General features: G+C 49.0%; 1 protein-coding gene across 1 annotated transcript in view; it reads right to left on the bottom strand.

The window, feature by feature from the left end:
- Positions 1-533: 533 nt before the first annotated feature.
- LOC139275957 (interferon-induced GTP-binding protein Mx3-like) overlaps positions 534-19652 on the bottom strand; it is a 69232-nt gene continuing 50113 nt past the window's right edge. Inside the window, exons 11-13 of the mRNA XM_070893208.1 lie at positions 14286-14362; positions 4393-4650; positions 534-1555 (exon numbers count right to left, since the gene is read on the bottom strand). Of these exons, the coding sequence (XP_070749309.1) occupies positions 1328-1555; positions 4393-4650; positions 14286-14362 (563 nt within the window). The 3' untranslated portion in view covers positions 534-1327. The remainder of the gene's footprint in view (positions 1556-4392; positions 4651-14285; positions 14363-19652) is intronic.

Below are 19652 nucleotides of genomic sequence, written 5' to 3' on the forward strand. Positions count from 1 at the left end.
TGAGGCTTTGAGGGCGTTCTTGAAACGTTTTCTCTGCCTACCTTGGGCTCGAGTGATGGTCACTGCCGAACCCGTGCCGACGAGCATTATCTGTCGTTGGTCCCCCATTAACCACGGGTCGAGCATGGCCATCACGCCAGAACCCCACTGCCGACAGTGTCGGGGGAGGGGCTGACTCTCTTCATTGTCCGCCCTCTGACTGTGGGGCTGTTACCGCCGATACCTGCCGTTCCTTTCATCCACCGGTAAGGAGGCCGGTTTCCTATATAACCCATATTTTATCCATTTTTGCCTCCAAGGAGGTGGGTCTGGATTTCCCTTGGCGTTGTGCAGGTGGTTGGAATGAAAACACTGCACCTCACCTAGGTCCGTGACAATCTCGTGAAATGTGGCTGGGTTTGCCACAACTGTAGCGGAACAGGACTTGTCCTGTGTGACCCTCGCACACACTGTTCTCTAAACTCTGGCTTCTGTAACACCCCATCTCCCTCTGCCTAGAAATAAGAATCAACACATCTTCATATGCTTTGGCATTTTGCTCTTTTAATGTTTGCTTACATGAAAGATCTATTAATAGGAAAGTACAACAATAAAAGACTTGCATTTATATCATGCTTTTCATGACCACCGGATGTCTCAGAGCACTTTACAGCCTATGACATACTTTTGGAGTGTAGTCACTGTTGTAATGTGGGAAACGCGGCAGCCAATTAGCGCACAGCAAGCTCCCACAAACAGCAATGTGATACTGACCAGATAGTCTGTTTTGCTATGTTGATTGAGGGATAAATATTGGCCAGGATACGATCTGTGCCAATTGCTACATTTCAACTTGCGCTACAAAATTAAAACTTGAAGCAGTTCTTTTCCTTTGAAAAGCTCCAAAGATGTTAGGATACGATAAGAAAATAATATATTGACAATCCCAATCTTATGGAAAAGGGCTCAAATACAAATGAAAAGCTAGGAAGTTAAGCAGGGAAGCCTGGCAGGACATTTCTACCCTAAGGGCGACAGAAGGAGTGACCATTGAGCTCCACTTCCTTCGGATGGTATAAAGGGTTAAAAAGGCACTTCACAACAGAGAGTAAATATTGAGGGACATATTGAGAAAGCAGGTCAGTAGTTGATCAAACAAAAAGGAACTAGTTTTGTGGGCCCAATGTCCCTCGATTGCTCCCCCTAAAAAGGCATCTACTGATGATCAAACAGTTTGGTCACGTAACAGATTCGATGTATGTTTTGGAGTAGTGGGGTAACTCTTTACCATTGTGGACAGAAAGTGAGCTGGGTTCAGTTTGGAAGACCTCTTGATTTCCAATTAAATTCAATAAAACTTGGACACTTCGTGCTGAGCGTTGGTCAGTCGCTCGAGTTTATTTTTGAGTTTCTTCCTGTTATCTACAGCTGATTGCTCCTCACGGAGATACTCATTAATGCGATCCTTCTCCTGCAGCAGCTGCAACATCTGAATCTGTAACTCCGAGGCAAACTCTTGCAGGATGTAATAGCGTATTATCAGGGGAATCTGGTCGGCCATTCGATCGGACGCAATCTGAGCAACGAGAACAGAAGTGAATCATGAACTTCCATGCCAGCTAATTGCATTAAATTCACCCAACTCATCTAGATTAGAAGCTCCCATGCTTGGTTCTCCTGGATTTGCGCTGAGTTAATGGATTTCAAATGAGGCAGTGTTTGGGTTACCTCAGCCGACCAGACTGACTCTGGGGTTGAGACTCAGTAAGATTTCCACTCTTGATTTATATGTACCAACCCAACTGCAATTGCACAAGTGTGGATGCTAAATAAGGTCAGGATCATACTCATCTGTTATGTCCAGTACAGTTGGATAGCCTGCTGTCACTTACTGTTTAGGCTCAGACTGCCCTCGAATCTGGCACCAGGTTTATGGTCTACAGGGCTGTAGTGATACCCGCCCTCCTGTATGGCTCAGAGACATGGACCATGTACAGTAGACACCTCAAATCGCTGGAGAAGTACCACCAACGATGTCTCCGCAAGATCCTACAAATCCCTGGGAGGACAGACGCACCAACATCAGTGTTCTCGATCAGACCAACATTCCCAGCATCGAAGCACTGACCACACTCGACCAGCTCCGCTGGGCGGGCCACATTGTTCGCATGCCCGACACGAGACTCCCAAAGCAAGCGCTGTACTCGGAACTCCTACACGGCAAACGAGCCCCAGGTGGGCAGAGGAAACGTTTCAGGGACACCCTCAAAGCCTCCCTGCTAAAATGCAACATCCCCACCGACACCTGGGAGTCTCTGGCCAAAGACCGCCCTAAGTGGAGGAAGAGCATCTGGGAGGGCGCTGAGCACCTCGAGTCTCGTCGCCGAGAGCATGCAGAAAACAAGCGCAGGCAGCGGAAGGAGCGTGCGGCAAACCAGTCCCAGCCACCCTTTCCTTCAAACACTGTCTGTCCCACCTGTGACAGAGACTGTAATTCCCGTATTGGACTGTTCAGTCACCTGAGAACTCACTTTTAGAGTGGAAGCAAGTCTTCCTCGATTTCGAGGGACTGCCTATGATGAAGGTGATGCTGAGGCTCAGACTTCAATAATGGCCACTTGGGTGAAGCAGTGGGTGGGGGTGGGGGTGGGGGTGGGGGGGGGAACGGGGGGGTTAATGAATGATGCCTGTGGAACTGTATCCCAGTAGGTAAACATCTTCAGAATAGGAGGGCCAGGGAATGCCATGGTATACACATGATCTGTGCAAATGACAACTCTCATTCTGATAAAGGGTCAGCGATCAGAAAGATTAACTCTGTTTCTTTCTCCACTGATGCTGCCTGACCCGCTGAGTATTTCCTGCCTTTATTTCAGATTTCCAATGTGCAATGAGAAAGGGTTATTTAATAACCTTGTAGTAAAGGGGCCTTTAGGGAAGAGTAGCCATAATATGATAGAATATTATATTGAGTTTGAAAGTGATTTAGTTAAATCCGAAACTAGCGTCTTAAATCTAAACAAAGCAAACTACGTAGGTATGAGGGGAGAGTTAGCAAAAATAGATTGGGAAACTACATTAAAAGGTATGATGGTAGACAAGCAATTAAAGAATTAATACATAATTTACAACAAATATACATTCCTTTAAGGCACAAAAACCCCATGGGAAAAGTGGTCCAACTGTGGCTAATAAGAGAAGTTAAAAATAGTAATAGATCAAAGGAAGAGGCTTATAATGTTGCCAAAAAGAGCAGTAAGCCTGAGGATTGGGAGGATTTTAGAATTCAGCAAAGGAGCACCAAGAAATTGATAAAGAAAGGGAAAATAGAATGAGAGAGTAAATTAGCACATTTGCCTCGGAGTCAGAAGGTTGTGGGTTCAAATCCCACTCCAGGGTCTTGAGCACAAAAATTTGGGCTAGCACTCTAGTGAAGTGCTGAGGGGGAGGGGCTGTCTTTCAGATGAGATGTTAAATCGAGGCCCCGTCTGCTCTCTCAGGTGGATGTCAAAGATTCCAAGGCACTATTTTGAAGAAGAGCAGGGGAGTTATCCCCAGTTCCTGGCCAATATTTATCCCTCAATCAATATCACTAAATACAGCTTATCTGGTCATTATCACATTGCTGTTTGTGGGAGCTTGCTGTGCACAAATTGGCTGCTACATTTCCCACATTACAACAGTGACTACACTCCAAAAGTGCTTCATTGGCTGTAAATCGCTTTGAGACGTCCAGTGGTTGTGAAAGGTGCTATATAAATGCAAGTCTTTCTTTTTCTTTTTTTCCATTGAGCTTATACTAGGGGCTGGAAATTCGGTTGCCGATTTTTTAATGTCAGTCGGTGGCTAAATTTAGCGGCGTAAAATGGTTTGCACCAGCAGCCAAAAAATTCAGTGGTTGCGCCCTGAGAGTGGAGCGGACGCTAAGGGAAGCGTTCCACATTTCTCTTCGGGCGCTGGGCCGGGTGCACAACTGAAGATCCCGTGCCCTTAGAGAGGCCACCCTGCAACAAAAAGAATTGGAACAACAAGCACTTCCTATACTTTACTCACCCCAAATAAAGTTAAATTGCAAAAAAAGTATATATATCAATCACACTTACCTCATGCACCCGTGACAGCTCTGCAGACCAGCTTTCTCTGGCGGGGTCACTAGGTGGTGTGGGGGTGCAGTGTAAACCAAATGTTACTTCTGTGTCGATACCGGGGGCGTTGCACACCGGCGCCACATTCCCGGGCGATGATCCTCAGCACCACCGGTACCGGCACACTGAATTTACCGAGCAGCGCAAATACCGGCGCTCGCCGCGGCAAACCCTTTCGCGACCCTGTGGGGCGCTTTCCAACCGCATTTTCATCCCCTGCAGTCAACAAGAATATCTTTCGCAACCCATTCAGCGGTGCTTAACCCACCTGGTAGTATGTTTGCAAATGCATTGACATTTCATACATAGTGGCACCATTGTTAGCCACAGCTGACGTTCCTAATGGAAAGGTCTTCGGTACAGCTTGTATTTTGGTTAACCCTCCTTCAGTTTCGGAATTTTTTTTGGTGAGCAGCTGGCTGTAGATGGTGTCTTGTGAATACACCACATTTTCAATCTTGAATTGAATCCGCAGTTGATTTTCTGCCTTGCTTTCTTGCTGTTTCTTTAGGTCTTCAGTTCTTGCCTGGGAACAAAAAACCACGTCACCAATACTGTAATTTCTAGGTCCACATTTTATATAAACCGTCATCTCGATTGTGTCTTTGTAATTGGGCAGGGCAACATACCTATTTAACGTGCGACCGGGGCAGAGAGGGTTAAATTATGAGGACAGGTTGCAATCAAGTGCAGGCAGCGGAAGGAGCGTGCGGCAAACCAGTCCCACCCTCCCCTTCCCTCAACCACTGTCTGTCCCACCCTCCCCTTCCCTCAACCACTGTCCCACCCTCCCCTTCCCTCAACCACTGTGTGTCCCACCCTCCCCTTCCCTCAACCACTGTCTGTCCCACCCTCCCCTTCCCTCAACCACTGTCTGTCCCACCCTCCCCTTCCCTCAACCACTGTGTGTCCCACCCTCCCCTTCCCTCAACCACTGTCTGTCCCACCCTCCCCTTCCCTCAACCACTGTCTGTCCCACCCTCCCCTTCCCTCAACCACTGTCTGTCCCACCCTCCCCTTCCCTCAACCACTGTGTGTCCCACCCTCCCCTTCCCTCAACCACTGTGTGTCCCACCCTCCCCTTCCCTCAACCACTGTGTGTCCCACCCTCCCCTTCCCTCAACCACTGTCTGTCCCACCTGTGACAGGGACTGTGGCTCTCGTATTGGACTGTTCAGCCACCTAAGGACTCATTTTAAGAGTGGAAGCAAGTCTTCCTTGATTCCGAGGGACTGCCTATGATGTTCCCTTAAGTATAGAAGATGAAGGGGTGATCTGACCAAGGAGTTTAGGATGACAACAACGACAACTTCTATTTATATAGCGCCTTTAACATAGTGAAACATCCCAAGGCGCTTCACAGGAGTATTATGGGATAAAGGGGCCAAAATTGACACCTTCACGTCAGGCCTGTTACTGCCGGAAATCAGCGGCCAAGCCGTGGCATGGAATGGCTGCCGGGTTTTCATGGAATGACCGCTATTTTGAAAATTGCCCTCCTCCCGTATCTTGGTGGCGACCCGCCCACCTGCCCCTCCCACCTCCGCCCCGCCCACACCCACCCCGCCCACACACGCCCCTCCCACCTCCGCCTCGCCCACCTGCCCCGCCCACCCACCCCGCCCACACCCGCCTCGCCCACCTGACCCGCCCACTCACCCCTCCCACCTCCGCCCCGCCCACCTGCTCCTCCCACCTCCGCCCCGCCCACACCCGCCTTGCCCACCTGCCCTCCCATCCCTCCCACCTCCGCCCCACCCACACCCGCCCACCTGCCCCGCCCACCTGCCCCTCCCACCTCCGCCCCACCCACCTGCCCCTCCCACCTCCGCCCCGCCCCGCCCACCTGCCCTGCCCACCTCCGCCCCGCTCACCCGCCCCTCCCACCTCCACCCGCCCACATGCCCCGCCCCTCCCATCTCCGCCCCACCCAGGGTGCGTCATCAGAGCACCCCCCTACGAATGCAAAATTCCACCACGGAAATGTTGCTGCTGTGGTTCTGTGCCATTGATAGGTTTTTCTGTCGGTGCACTATGCTTGCAGCGTGTTAAAAATAGCGGTGCTGCCACCATTCACGAGGAGGGCGCATTGCTGCGGCCGCCATCTTGCTTTTTTTTGTGGGCCGACTGCCAGGTCGGACTGACAATTGTGTCCCGGGTTCGACCGGCCCCCTCTAGGGTGCCAGGCTGCTGGCCCGGCCGAAACACTCCCTGGTGGCCCAGTGGGCTTTAACTAAAATAAATGCAGAGTCTGCAGCGGCTCCCCCCTTTAAGTGAAGGGAAGAGACATGGTGATGCGCCAGCGTGATGACGTCATCAGCGCCAGCGTGATGAGTGACAGCGGCAGACTCTCCGCCCGCCCCGCGAGTGTACAAACTTCTGCTCTCCTCGGCCCCCATTATGACCAAAAAAGCCAAAGAGAGGAATTTTGTGCAAGAGGCCACCACAGCCACCGCGGTGGTGAAAACAGCACAAACACGGTAAGTTTGCCGTGTTTCCGGCAGAGGGCAAGTTCGGTTCCAAAAAGTTTGACACGGAGCCACAAAAGGAGAAATCAGGGCAGGTGACCAAAAGCTTGATCAAAGAGAGAGGTTTGAGGAACTTCTTGAAGGAGGCAAGTGAGGTAGAGAGGCGGAGGGGTTTAGGGAGGGAGTTCCAGAGCTTGGGGCCCAGGCAACAGAAGGCACGGCCACCGATGGTGGAGCGATTATAATCAGAGATGGTCAGGGGGGCAGAATTAGAGGAGTGCAGACATCTCGGGGGGTTGTGGGGCTGGAGGGGATTACAGAGATAGGGAGGGGCGAGGGGCATGGAGGGATTTGTAAACAAGGATGGGAATTTTAAAATCGAGGCGTTACTTAACCAGGTCAGTGAGCACAGGGGGTGATGGGTGAGCGGGACTTGGTGTGAGTTAGGACACAGGCAGCCGAGTTTTGGATCTCCTCTAGCTTACGTCAGGTAGAATGAGGGAGGCCAGCTGGGAGTGCACTGAATAGTCAGGTCTAGAGGTAACAGAGGCACGGATGAGGGCTTCAGCAGCGAAGGCAAGGGAGACGGCCAATATTACAGAAGTGGAAATAGACGGTCTTAATTATGCTGTGGATATGTGTTCGAAAGCTCATTTCAGGGTCAAATATGACACCAAGGTTGTGAACAATGTGGTTCAGCCTCAGACAGAAACTGGGGAGAGGGATGGAATCAGTGGGCCCACGTTCCCGCCCTCTGGAAAAACGGCGCATCACCATAAGGTGCACCGACTTTCTGGAAGAAAAAGGGCACCGGAAACTTACCGAGTGATTCTGCGAGCGCCTCAGGATGTCTTCGTGCTCGGTGTGGTGCAACACAAGGGCTCGGGGTGGAGCCAGGTCCTGGCGCTGAAAACAGTGCCGGGACCTCTGCACATGCGCGCTAGAGTGTGCGCACATGTGCAGTAGCTCCAGGCCCCCGAGGCTGTGTAGGAGGGGCCCGAAGCACGCCGACCCTAGCCCTGGCCGAATGGGCTCCCGGGCGAAGATCGGGGATCAGGATTGGGTCTCCCTCCTCTTCAGCTTCAGCTCCAGCTCCCACTCCCCCCCCCCTCCCATTCAGGTCCCGGTCCGGCTTTCTGCCTCCCCCTCCCTCTCCCCCACTCCCCTCCCCTCCCCTCTACCTCCTCCCCCCCTCCTCGCCCCCTCCCTCCCTCCTCTCCCCTCCTCCATCTCCCTCCCCCCTCCTCTTCTCCCCATCCTCCCACACCACCCCTCGCTGTCAGAAACCCAGAGAGACACTGACAGAGAGCGAGAGAGAGAGACACTGACAGAGAGAGAGAGAGAGACACTGACAGAGAGAGAGAGAGAGAGAGACACTGACAGAGAGCGAGAGAGAGAGACACTGACAGAGAGAGAGAGAGAGACACTGACAGAGAGAGAGAGAGAGACACTGACAGAGAGAGAGAGAGAGAGAGAGACACTGAGAGAGAGCGAGAGAGACACTGACAGAGAGCGAGAGAGAAGAACACTGACAGAGAGAGACACTGACGGAGAGAGAGAGAGAGACACTGACAGAGAGCGAGAGAGACACTGACAGAGAGAGACACTGACAGAGAGAGAGAGACACAGAGAGAGAGAGAGAGGGAGAGACACTGACAGAGAGAGACACTGACAGAGAGAGACACTGACAGAGAGACACTGACAGAGAGAGAGAGACACAGAGAGAGAGAGAGAGAGAGGGAGAGAGACTGACAGAGAGAGAGAGAGAACGACTGACGGAGAGAGAGAGACACAGAGAGAGAGAGAGAGGGAGAGACACTGACAGAGAGAGAGAGAGAGAGAAAGAAAGACACTGACAGAGAGAGAGAGAGAAAGACTGACGGAGAGAGAGAGACACAGAGAGAGAGAGAGAGAGAGAAACACTGACAGAGAGAGAGAGAGAGAGAGAGAGAGAGTGAGAGACTGACAGAGAGAGAGAGAGTCAGAGAGAAACACTGCCAGAGAGAGAGAGAGAGAGACTGACAGAGAGAGAGAGAGACACTGACAGAGAGCGAGAGACACACTGACAGAGAGCGAGAGAGACACTGACAGAGAGCGAGAGAGAAGAACACTGACAGAGAGAGACACTGACGGAGAGAGAGAGAGACACTGACAGAGAGAGAGAGAGACACTGACAGAGAGAGAGAGAGACACTGACAGAGAGAGAGAGAGACACTGACAGAGAGCGAGAGAGACACTGACAGAGAGACACTGACAGAGAGAGAGAGACAGAGAGAGAGAGAGAGAGAGGGAGAGACACTGACAGAGAGAGACACTGACAGAGAGACACTGACAGAGAGAGACACTGACAGAGAGACACTGACAGAGAGAGAGACACACACAGAGAGAGAGAGAGGGAGAGACACTGACAGAGAGAGAGACTGACAGAGAGAGAGAGAACGACTGACGGAGAGAGAGAGACACAGAGAGAGAGAGAGAGGGAGAGACACTGACAGAGACAGAGAGAGAGAGAAAGACACTGACAGAGAGAGAGAGAGAAAGACTGACGGAGAGAGAGAGAGACACAGAGAGAGAGAGAGAGAGAGAGAGAAACACTGACAGAGAGAGAGAGAGAGAGAGAGAGACTGACAGAGAGAGAGAGAGTCAGAGAGAAACACTGCCAGAGAGAGAGAGAGAGAGACTGACAGAGAGAGAGAGAGTCAGAGAGAAACACTGCCAGAGAGAGAGAGTCAGAGAGAAACACTACCAGAGAGAGAGAGAGAGAGAGAGAGAGAGACTGACAGAGAGAGAGAGACTGACAGAGAGAGAGAGAGAGAGAGACACTGACAGCGACAGAGAGAGAGAGAGAGAGACACTGACAGAGAGAGAGAGAGTCACTGACAGCGAGAGAGAGAGAGTCACTGACAGCGACAGTGAGAGAGAGAGAGAGACACTGACAGAGAGAGACACTGACAGACAGAGAGAGAGAGGAGAGAGAGAGAGAGAGATACACTGTGAGAGAGAGACAGAGAGAGAGAGAGACACTGACAGAGAGAGAGAGTCACTGACAGCGACAGTGAGAGAGAGAGAGAGAGAGACACTGACAGACAGAGAGAGACACTGACAGAGAGGGAGAGAGAGAGAGAGATACACTGTGAGAGAGAGAGAGACCGAGAGAGAGAGAGAGAGAGAGACATTGACAGAGAGAGAGAGACACTGACAGAGAGGGAGAGAGAGAGAGAGATACACTGTGAGAGAGAGAGAGACCGAGAGAGAGAGAGAGAGAGAGACATTGACAGAGAGAGAGAGACACTGACAGAGAGAGAGAGAGAGAGAGACACTGACAGAGAGAGAGAGAGAGAGAGACATTGACAGAGAGAGAGAGAGACACTGGCGGGGGGGCCTGTCCCAGCATGCTGTTGGAGGGCTCCCGGTGCTGTAGTCGGTGAGTAGAAACTTAATTTTTTATTTATTGATTTTTGTAATGTACTTTTTTATTTATTTTATTTTATTGGTTAATTTATTGAATTATTTATCATTTATTATTGATGATGGCTCTTTATTTGTAAAACTGAAGTGTTTAATGTTTTAAAACCCCCCCCTCTCGTTCCCTACGCCTGATTTATAAGTGTAGACAAGGTTTTTCTGAGCGTACAAAAATCTACACTTACTCCATTCTAAGTTAGTTTGGAGTAAGTTTTCGCTGCCTAAACTTTCAAAACAGTCATAAGTGGCAGGACATGCCCCCTTTTGAAAAAAAATCTGTTCTAAAATGAAACTGTTCTAACTGACTAGAACTGGAGCAAACTAAATGCCAAGAATTGCAATTTCTAAGCTGCTCCATTCTAAACTAGTTGCTCCAAAAAAATAGGAGTAACTCAGGCCGAAACTTGGGCCCAGTGGCTCAGGAACGCAGTTCGTGTTGGGGACCGAAAACAGCAGCTTCGGTCATCCCAATATTTAATTGGAGAAAATTTCTGCTCATCCAGGACTGGATGTGGGACAAGCAGTCGGACAGTTTGGAGACCGTGAGGGGTGGAGAGAAGTGGGGGTGAGGTAGAGCTGGGTGTCTCAGCGTACATGTGGAAACTGACGCTGTGTTTCCAGATGATGTCGCCAAGGGGCAACATGTAGATGAGGAATAGGAGGGGCCAAGGACAGATCCTGGGGGGGACACCAGAGGTAACGATGTGGGGGCGGGAAGAGAAGCGTTGCAGGTGATTCTCTGGCTACGATTAGATAGATAAGAATGGAACCAGGCGAGTGCAGTCCCACCCAGCTGGACAATGGTGGGGAGGTGTTGGAGGAGGATGGAGTGGTCACTGTGTCAAAGGCTGTAGACAGGTCAAGAAGAATGAGGAGTGTTAGTTTGCCTTTGTCACAGTCACACCGCATATCTACTGTCCGCAGTATATACTGGTGCTCCGTTAGGTAAATTGCACTTCAGGTAATTTTGGGAAAAAAACCTTTGTAGGTAAAAGATTGGATGGTGTGCATAGTGATTATGTTACTGGACTAGTAATCCAGAGATGCGAGTTAAATTCCCACCACAGCAGCTGGGGAATTTAAATTCAGTTAATTAAATCTGGAGTAAAAAGCTGGTATCAATAATCGTGGCCATGAAACTATCGGATTGTCGACAACCCATCTGGTTCACTAACGTCCTTCAGGGAAGGAAATCTGCCGTCCTTATCCGGTCTGGTCTATAGGTGACTCCAGACCCACAGCAATGTGGTTGACTCTTAACTGCCCCCTGCAATGGCGTAACAAGCCACTCAGTTGTAACAAACTGCTACAGAAAACAATAAGAATAAAACCGGACGGACCTCCCGGAATCAACCTCGGCACCAGCTACGGACACGACAACGGCACACCCGGCCCAGTCGACCCGGCAAAGTTCTCCTCTCCAACATCTGGGGACTTGTGCCAAAATTGGGAGAGCTGTCCCACAGACTAGTCAAGCAACAGCCTGACATTGTCATACTCACAGAATTATACCTTTCAGCCACTGTCCCAGACTCCTCCATCACCATCCCACTGGCAGGACAGACCCACCAGGGGTGGCAGGGTGGTGTACAGTCAGGAGGGAGTGGTCCTGGGAGTCAACATTGACTCTGGCCCCCAAGAACTCTCATGGCTTCAGGTCAAACATGGGCAAGGAAACCTCCTGCTGATCACCACCTCCAGCCCTCCCTCAGCTGATGAATCCGTACTCCTCCATGTTGAACACCACTTGGAAGAAGCACTGAGAGTAGCAAGGGCTCAGAATGTACTCTGGGTGGGGGACTTCAATGTCCATCACCAAGAGGGGCTCAGTAGCACCACTACTGACCGAGCTGGCCGAGTCCTGAAGGACATAGCTGCCAGACTGGGCCTGTGGCAGGTGGTGAGAGAACCAACACGAGGGGAAAAACCTAGTTAACATCTGTCCATGACAGTATTGGTCGCAGTGACCACCGCACAGTCATTGTGGAGACAAAGACCTGTCTTCACACTGAGGACACCCTCCACCGTGTTGTGTGGCACTACCACCGTGCTAAATGGGATAGATTCAGAACAGATCTAGCAGCTCAAAACTGGGCATCCATGAGATGCTGTGGGCCATCAGCAGCAGGAGAATTGTATTCCACCACAATCTGTAACCTCATGGCCTGGCTCATCCTTCACTCTATCATTACCATCAAACCAGGGGACCAACACTGGTTCAATGAGGAGTGTAGAAGAGCATGCCAGGAGCAGCACCAGGTGTACCTAAAAATGAGGTGCCAACCTGGGGAAGCTGCAACACAGGACTACATGCTAAACAGCGGGAGCAGCATGTTATAGGCAGAGCTAAGCGATCCCACAATCAACGGATCAGATCAAAGCTCTGCAGTCCTGTCACATCCAGTGGTGAATGGTGGTGGACCATTAAACAACTAACGGGAGGAGAAGGCTCCATGAATATCCCCATCCTCAATGATGGCAGAATCCAGCACGTGAGTGCAAAACACAAGGCTGAAACATGTGCAGTTATCTTCAGCCTGAAGTGCCGAGTGGACGATCGATATCGGCCTCCTCCTGAGGTCCCCACCATCACAGAAGCCAGTCTTCAGCCAATTCGATTCACTCCACGTGATATCAAGAAACGGCTGAGTGCACTGGATACAGCAAAGGCTCTGGGCCCCAACAACATCCCGGCTGTTGTGCTGAAGACTTGTGCTCCAGAACTAGCCGTGCCTCTAGCCAAGCTGTTCCAGTACAGCTACAGCACTGGTATCTACCCGACAATGTGGAAAACGGCCCAGGTATGTCCTGTGTATCAAAAACAGGACAAATCCAATCTGACCAATTACAGCCCCATCAGTCTACTCTCAATCATCAGCAAAGTGATGGAAGGTGTCACCGACAGGGCGATCAAGCGGCACTTACTCACCAATAACCTGCTCACTGAAGCTCAGTTTGGGTTCTGCTAGGAACACTCGGCTCCAGACCTCATTACAGCCTCGGTCCAAACATGGACAAAAGAGCTGAATTCCAGAGTGAGGTGAGGATGACTGCCCTTGACATCAAGGCAGCATTTGACCGAGTGTGGCATCAAGGAGCCAGAGTAAAACTGAAGTCAATGGGAATCAGGGGGAAAACTCCCCACTGGCTGGAGTCATACCCAGCACAAAGGAAGATGGTTGTGGCTGTGGTTTGTCATTCAGCTCAGCTTCAGAACATCGCTGCAGGAGTTCCTCAGGGCAGTGTCCTAGGCCCAACCATCTTCAGCTGCTTCATCAATGGCCTTCCCTCCATCATAAGGCCAGAAGTGGGGCTGTTCGCTGGTGACTGCACAGTGTTCAGTTCCATTCACAACTCCCCACATAATGAAACAGTCCATGCCCGTATGGACCTAGATGACATTCAGGCTTGGGCTGATAAGTGGCAAGTAACATTCACACCACACACGTGCCAGGCAATGACCATCTCCAACAAGCGAGAGTCTAACCACCACCCCTTGACATTCAACAACATTACCATCGCCGAATCCCCCACCATCAACATCCTGGGGGTCACCATTGACCAGAAACTTAACTGGACCAGCCACATAAATACTGTGGCTACAAGAGCGGGTCAGAGGCTGGGTATTCTGTGGTGAGTGTCTCACCTCCTGACTCCCCAAAGCCTTTCCACCATCTACAAGGCACAAGTCAGGAGTGCGATGGACCACGCTCCACTTGCCTGGATGGTGCAGCTCCAACAACACTCGAGAAACTCAACTCCAGGCCAAAGCAGCCGCTTGATTGGCCCCCCATCCACCACCTTAAACATTCACTCCCTCCACCACCGGCGCACTGTGGCTGCAGTGTGTACCATCTACAAGATGCACTGCAGCAACTCGCCAAGGCTTCTTCAGCAGCACCTCCCAAACCCGTGACCTCTGGAAGGACAAGGGCAGCAGGCGCATGGGAACACCACCACCTCCACGTTCCCCTCCCAGTCACACACCATCCCGACTTGGAAATATATCGGCCGTTCCTTTATCGTCGCTGGGTCAAAATCCCAGAACTCCTTCCCTAACAGCACTGTGGGAGCACCTTCACCACACGGACTGCAACGGTTCAAGAAGGCGGTTCAGCACCACCCTCTTCAGGGTAATTAGGGATGGGCAATAAATGCTGGCCTTGCCAGCGACATCCACATTCCAGGAACAAATTAAAATACTAACAGACTAATATCTACACTGTACCTTGGCAGCTCTCAAAAGGTTCGGAACTCCACAGAAAGTTTGGACAGCGACATCCATAAACGCGTCTTGCACAATTTCTGCAACAGAAAGCGGGAAAGAAAAATATATATATTTGACATATTCATGAGCAGAATTCGAACAGGTCTACCAAGATGACAAAGGTTGGCATGAATGTAGATGCATCACAATAAAATAGGGAAATTGGGTGATCAACTGCGTTAGTACACCATCCTTTCCATTTTGGGACCCAAGTTCAAATCTAGGCTAGACCAGAGGTGAAAGTCTCCTCCGCTGGCTGTAAAGGCCCCATGTCAGATGAGTTTAGATGGGGTGAATGAACTCAATTGCTTGTGGGCACTTTTGTTGATGCTGCATGGTGTTTGGCCAACAGTAATTGAGGCCATGAACTTGGGAGGCAGCACTGACTGAGTTGCTTACTGCACATTGGCCCGCACTGGATGCTTTCACCTCTGTACCAAAGATCACTAGTTTCCTGCACTGAACCTCTCCAAACAATGAATCTGATGTCTCCTTTTTCGAGGAGATGGTTCGTTGCCCAGTTGTCCTTCTCGAGGTTGCACTCCTGCTGGTCCACCCAGCCACAGCAAGCACATCAGTTTTAAAATGGCGCAGCAGCTCTGCTGTCCTCTTGCTTTTGATCGGTCAATGCGCCGTCTGTGCTCGAGACAAAACATATCGGGACCCGAGTTGACATTGCTGAATCCAGAGAGGTCAGCTCCCCATCTCCCACGCGTCAGCCATTGTGCTCACCCAGCACTCGTCTCGCCAGGATATTGGCGTCGACCCCTTAAATAGCAAATGGCCAGTTTCGACCTGTGTCAGGCACGGCCTGGAATTTCCTCCGAGATGATCCCGCTCTGCTGTCGTAACTTCTACGGAAGTGTGACAGAAATCCTGTTTACAGCTGGGGCAAGAGCAGCTCCGAGGAAATTCTGCCCCATGAACTTACTCCTGCGGAGAGGCAGGGTAAACTAATTGGGTGGTGCAAATCCTGCCTTTCAAAAGACAGGCAGAACGGTAAAAGGAGGGGCGGGGGGGAGCTCTGATAATAAAGGATGACAGAAGGACAGTGGAGAGAAAGGATCTTGGCTCGGAAGATCAGGAATTAGAATCAGTGTGGGTGGAGGTAAGGAATAACAAGGGGCAGAAAACACTGGTGGGAGTAGTGTATAGACCTCCTAACAGTAGCTATACTGTTGCTATACTTACAGAATATTAATCAAGAAATAGTAGGGACTTGTAACTAATATGTCCTTACTATACAGTGCAAATGCACACGAGGCCCATACTAGAGAGAAAGTCAGTCTGTGACCAGTTACCTTTATTAGTCAGCACTGAAGTGCAGAAGATGGGTGGAGCTTCCCCTTTTATACCTGAGAGTCCAGGTTAGGAGTGTCTCCCACAAGTTCACCACCTAGTGGCCAGTGTTCTCACGGTGTACAACTTAAGTCAGTTTATACATGGGTTACAATGACAGTTGAATACATGACAGTAACAAAGGTAATGCAATAATCGTGGAGGACTTTAATCTTCATATAGACTGGAGAAATCAGATTGGTAAAGGTACTCTGGAGGAGTTCATGGAATGCAGTCGGGACATTTTCTGAGAAAAATATGCCGTGGAGCAACAAGGGAACAGGCTATTTTAGATCTTGTATTGTTTAGTGAGACAGTGTTCATTAGCAATCTCATAGTAAGGGATCCTATGGGGCAGAGTGATCATAATATGATAGAATTTCACATTATGTTTGAGAGTGCCTTGCCTAAGTCCGGAACTAGAGTCTTAAACTTAACTAAGACCAATTACATAGGTATGAGGGGCGAGCTGGCTAAGGTAGATTGGAAAAATAGATTAAATTGTATGGCAGCAGATAAATCTAGTGGTTAGCATTTAGAGAAATATTTCATAATTCTTAACAAAAATACATTCCATTGAGAAACAAAAACTCCACAGGAAAATTGATCCATCCGTGGCTAAATAAAGAAGTTAAGGATAGCATTAGATTGAACAGGAAGCTTATAATGTTGCGAAGTAGTAAGTCTGAGGATTGGGAGAGTTTCAGAAACCAGCAAAGGATGACCAAAAAGAATTGATTAAAAAGGGGAAGAATAGACTATGAGAGAAAACGAGCAAGAAATATAAAAACAGATCGTAAGAGCTTCGACAAGTATGTAAAAAGGAAGAAATTAGCTAAAGTAAACATTGGTCCCTTAGAGACTGAGGCAGCAGAAATTATTATAGGGAATAAGGAAATGGCAGAAACGTTAAACAAATATTTTGTATCTGTCTTCACAATCGAAGATGCAAAAAGCATGCCTAAAAAAGTGGGGAACCAAGGGTCTAATGAAGGTGAGCAACTTAATGTAATTAATATACGTAGAGAAAAAGTACTAGAGAAACTAATGGGACTAAAAGGCGACAAATCCTCTGGACCTGACGGCCGACACCCTAGGGTTCTAAAAGAGGTTGCTGCAGAGATCTTGGACGCATTGGTTGTGATCTTTCAAAAGTCCCTAGATTCTAGAACGGTCCCAACGGATTGGAAGGTAGCAAATGTAACACCGCTATTCAAGAAAGGAGGGAGAGAAAAAACAGGGAACTACAGACCAGTTAGCCTGACATCAGTCGTCGGGAAAATGCTGGAATCCATTGTCAGGGAGTGGTATCCGGGCTAGAAAATCATAACATTAGGCAGAGTCAACATGGTTTTATGAAAAGGAAATTGTGTTTGACAAATTTATTAGAGTTTTTTGAGAATGTAACAAGCGGGGTAGATAAAGGGGAACCAGTGGATGTAATATATTTGGATTTCCAAAAGGCATTCGATAAGGTGCCACATAAACTCAAGCATCTTGAGTTATTACTCAAGATAAGGGATCATGGGATTGGAGGTAATGTATTATCATGGATAGAGGATTGGTTAACGGACAGAAAACAGAGAGTAGGGATAAACGGGCTGAGACCTTAAACAATTATTTTGCTTCGGTCTTCACAGTGGAAGACACAAAAACCATGCCAGAGATTGCTGGTCACAGGAATGTGGGAAGGGAGGACCTTGAGATAATCACTATCACTAGGGGGGTAGTGCTGGACAGGCTAATGGATCTCAAGGTAGACAAGTCCCCTGGTCCTGATGAAATGCATCCCAGGGTATTAAAAGAGATGGCAGAAGTTATAGCAGATGCATTCGTTATAATCTACCAAAATTCTCTGGACTCTGGGGAGGTACCATCGGATTGGAAAGCAGCTAATGTAACGCCTTTGTATAAAAAAGGGGGCAGACAAAAGGCAGGTAACTATAGGCCGGTTAGTTTAACATCTGTAGTGGGGAAAATGCTTGAAGCTATCATTAAGGACGAAATAGCGGGACATCTAGATAGGAATAGTGCAATCAAGCAGACGCAACATGGATTCATGAAGGGGAAATCATGTTTAACTAATTTACTGGAATTCTTTGAGGATATAACGAGCATGGTGGATAGAGGTGTACCGATGGATGTGGTGTATTTAGATTTCCAAAAGGCATTCGATAAGGTGCCACACAAAAGGTTACTGCAGAAGATAGAGGTATGCGGAGTCAGAGGAAATGTATTAGCATGGATAGAGAATTGGCTGGCTAACAGAAAGCAGAGAGTCGGGATAAATGGATCCTTTTTGGGTTGGAAATCGGTGGTTAGTGGTGTGCCACAGGGATCGGTGCTGGGACCACAACTGTTTACAATATACATAGATGACCTGGAAGAGGGGACAGAGTGTAGTGTAACAAAATTTGCAGATGACAAAGATTAGTGGGAAAGCGGGTTGTGTAGAGGACACAGAGAGGCTGCAAAGAGATTTAGAAAGGTTAAGCGAAAGAGCTAAGGTATGGCAGATGGAATACAATGTCGGAAAATGTGAGGTCATCCACCTTGGGGAAAAAAAAACAGTAAAAGGGAATATTATTTGAATGGGGAGAAATTACAACATGCTGCGGTGCAGAGGGACCTGGGGGTCCTTGTGCATGAATCCCAAAAAGTTAGTTTGCAGGTACAGCAGGTAATCAGGAAGGCGAATGGAATGTTGGCCTTCATTGCGAGAGGGATGGAGTACAAAAGCAGGGAGGTCCTGCTGCAACTGTATAGGGTATTGGTGAGGCTGCACCTGGAGTACTGCGTGCAGTTTTGGTCACCTTACTTAAGGAAGGATATACTAGCTTTGGAGGGGGTACAGAGACGATTCACTAGGCTGATTCCGGAGATGAGGGGGTTACCTTATGATGATAGATTGAGAAGACTGGGTCTTTACTCATTGGAGTTCAGAAGGATGAGGGGTGATCTTATAGAAACATTTAAAATAATGAAAGGGATAGACAAGATAGAGGCGGAGAGGTTGTTTCCACTGGTCGGGGAGACTAGAACTAGGGGGCACAGCCTCAAAATACGGGGGAGCCAATTTAAAACTGAGTTGAGAAGGAATTTCTTCTCCCAGAGGGTTGTGAATCTGTGGAATTCTCTGCCCAAGGAAGCAGTTGAGGCTAGCTCATTGAATGTATTCAAATCACAGATAGATAGATTTTTAACCAATAAGGGAATTAAGGGTTACGGGGAGCGGGCAGGTAAGTGGAGCTGAGTCCACGGCCAGATCAGCCATGATCTTGTTGAATGGCGGAGCAGGCTCGAGGGGCTAGATGGCCTACTCCTGTTCCTAATTCTCATGTTCTTATGTTCTTATGTCTTTTTTAGGTTGACAGGCTGTAACTAGTGGGGTGCCGCAAGGATCAGTGCTGGGGCCTCAGCTATTTACAATCTATATTAATGACCTAGATGAAGGGACTGAGTGTAATGTATTGAAGTTTGCTGATGATATAAAGCTAGGTGGGACAGTAAGCTGTGAGGAGAACACAAAGCGTCAGCAAAAGGATACAGATAGACTAAGTGAGTGGGCAATAAGGTGGCAGATGGAGTATAATGTAGGGATATGTGAGGTTCTTCACTTTGGAAGGAAGAATCGAAAAACAGAATCTTTTTCAAATAGTGAGAAACTTTTAAATGTTGGTGTTCAGAGAGATTGGGATGTCCTTGTGCAAGAAACACAGAAAGCTAGCATACAGGTACAGCAAGCAATACGGCAGGCAAATGGCATGTTGTCCTTTATTGCAAGGAGTTGGAGTATACCAGTAAGGAAGTCTTGCTACAATTGTACAGGACCTTGGTGAGACCACACCTGGAGTACTGTGCACAGTTTGGGTCTCCTTATCGAAGGAAGGATATATTTGCCTTGGAGACGGTGCAACAAAGGTTCACTAGATAGATTCCTGGGATGAGAGGGCCGTCGTATGATGAGAGATTGTGTAGAATGGGCCGATA

The sequence above is a fragment of the Pristiophorus japonicus genome, chromosome 11 (genome assembly GCF_044704955.1).
Source record: "Pristiophorus japonicus isolate sPriJap1 chromosome 11, sPriJap1.hap1, whole genome shotgun sequence".
In the NCBI taxonomy this organism is placed as follows: Eukaryota; Metazoa; Chordata; class Chondrichthyes; family Pristiophoridae; genus Pristiophorus; species Pristiophorus japonicus.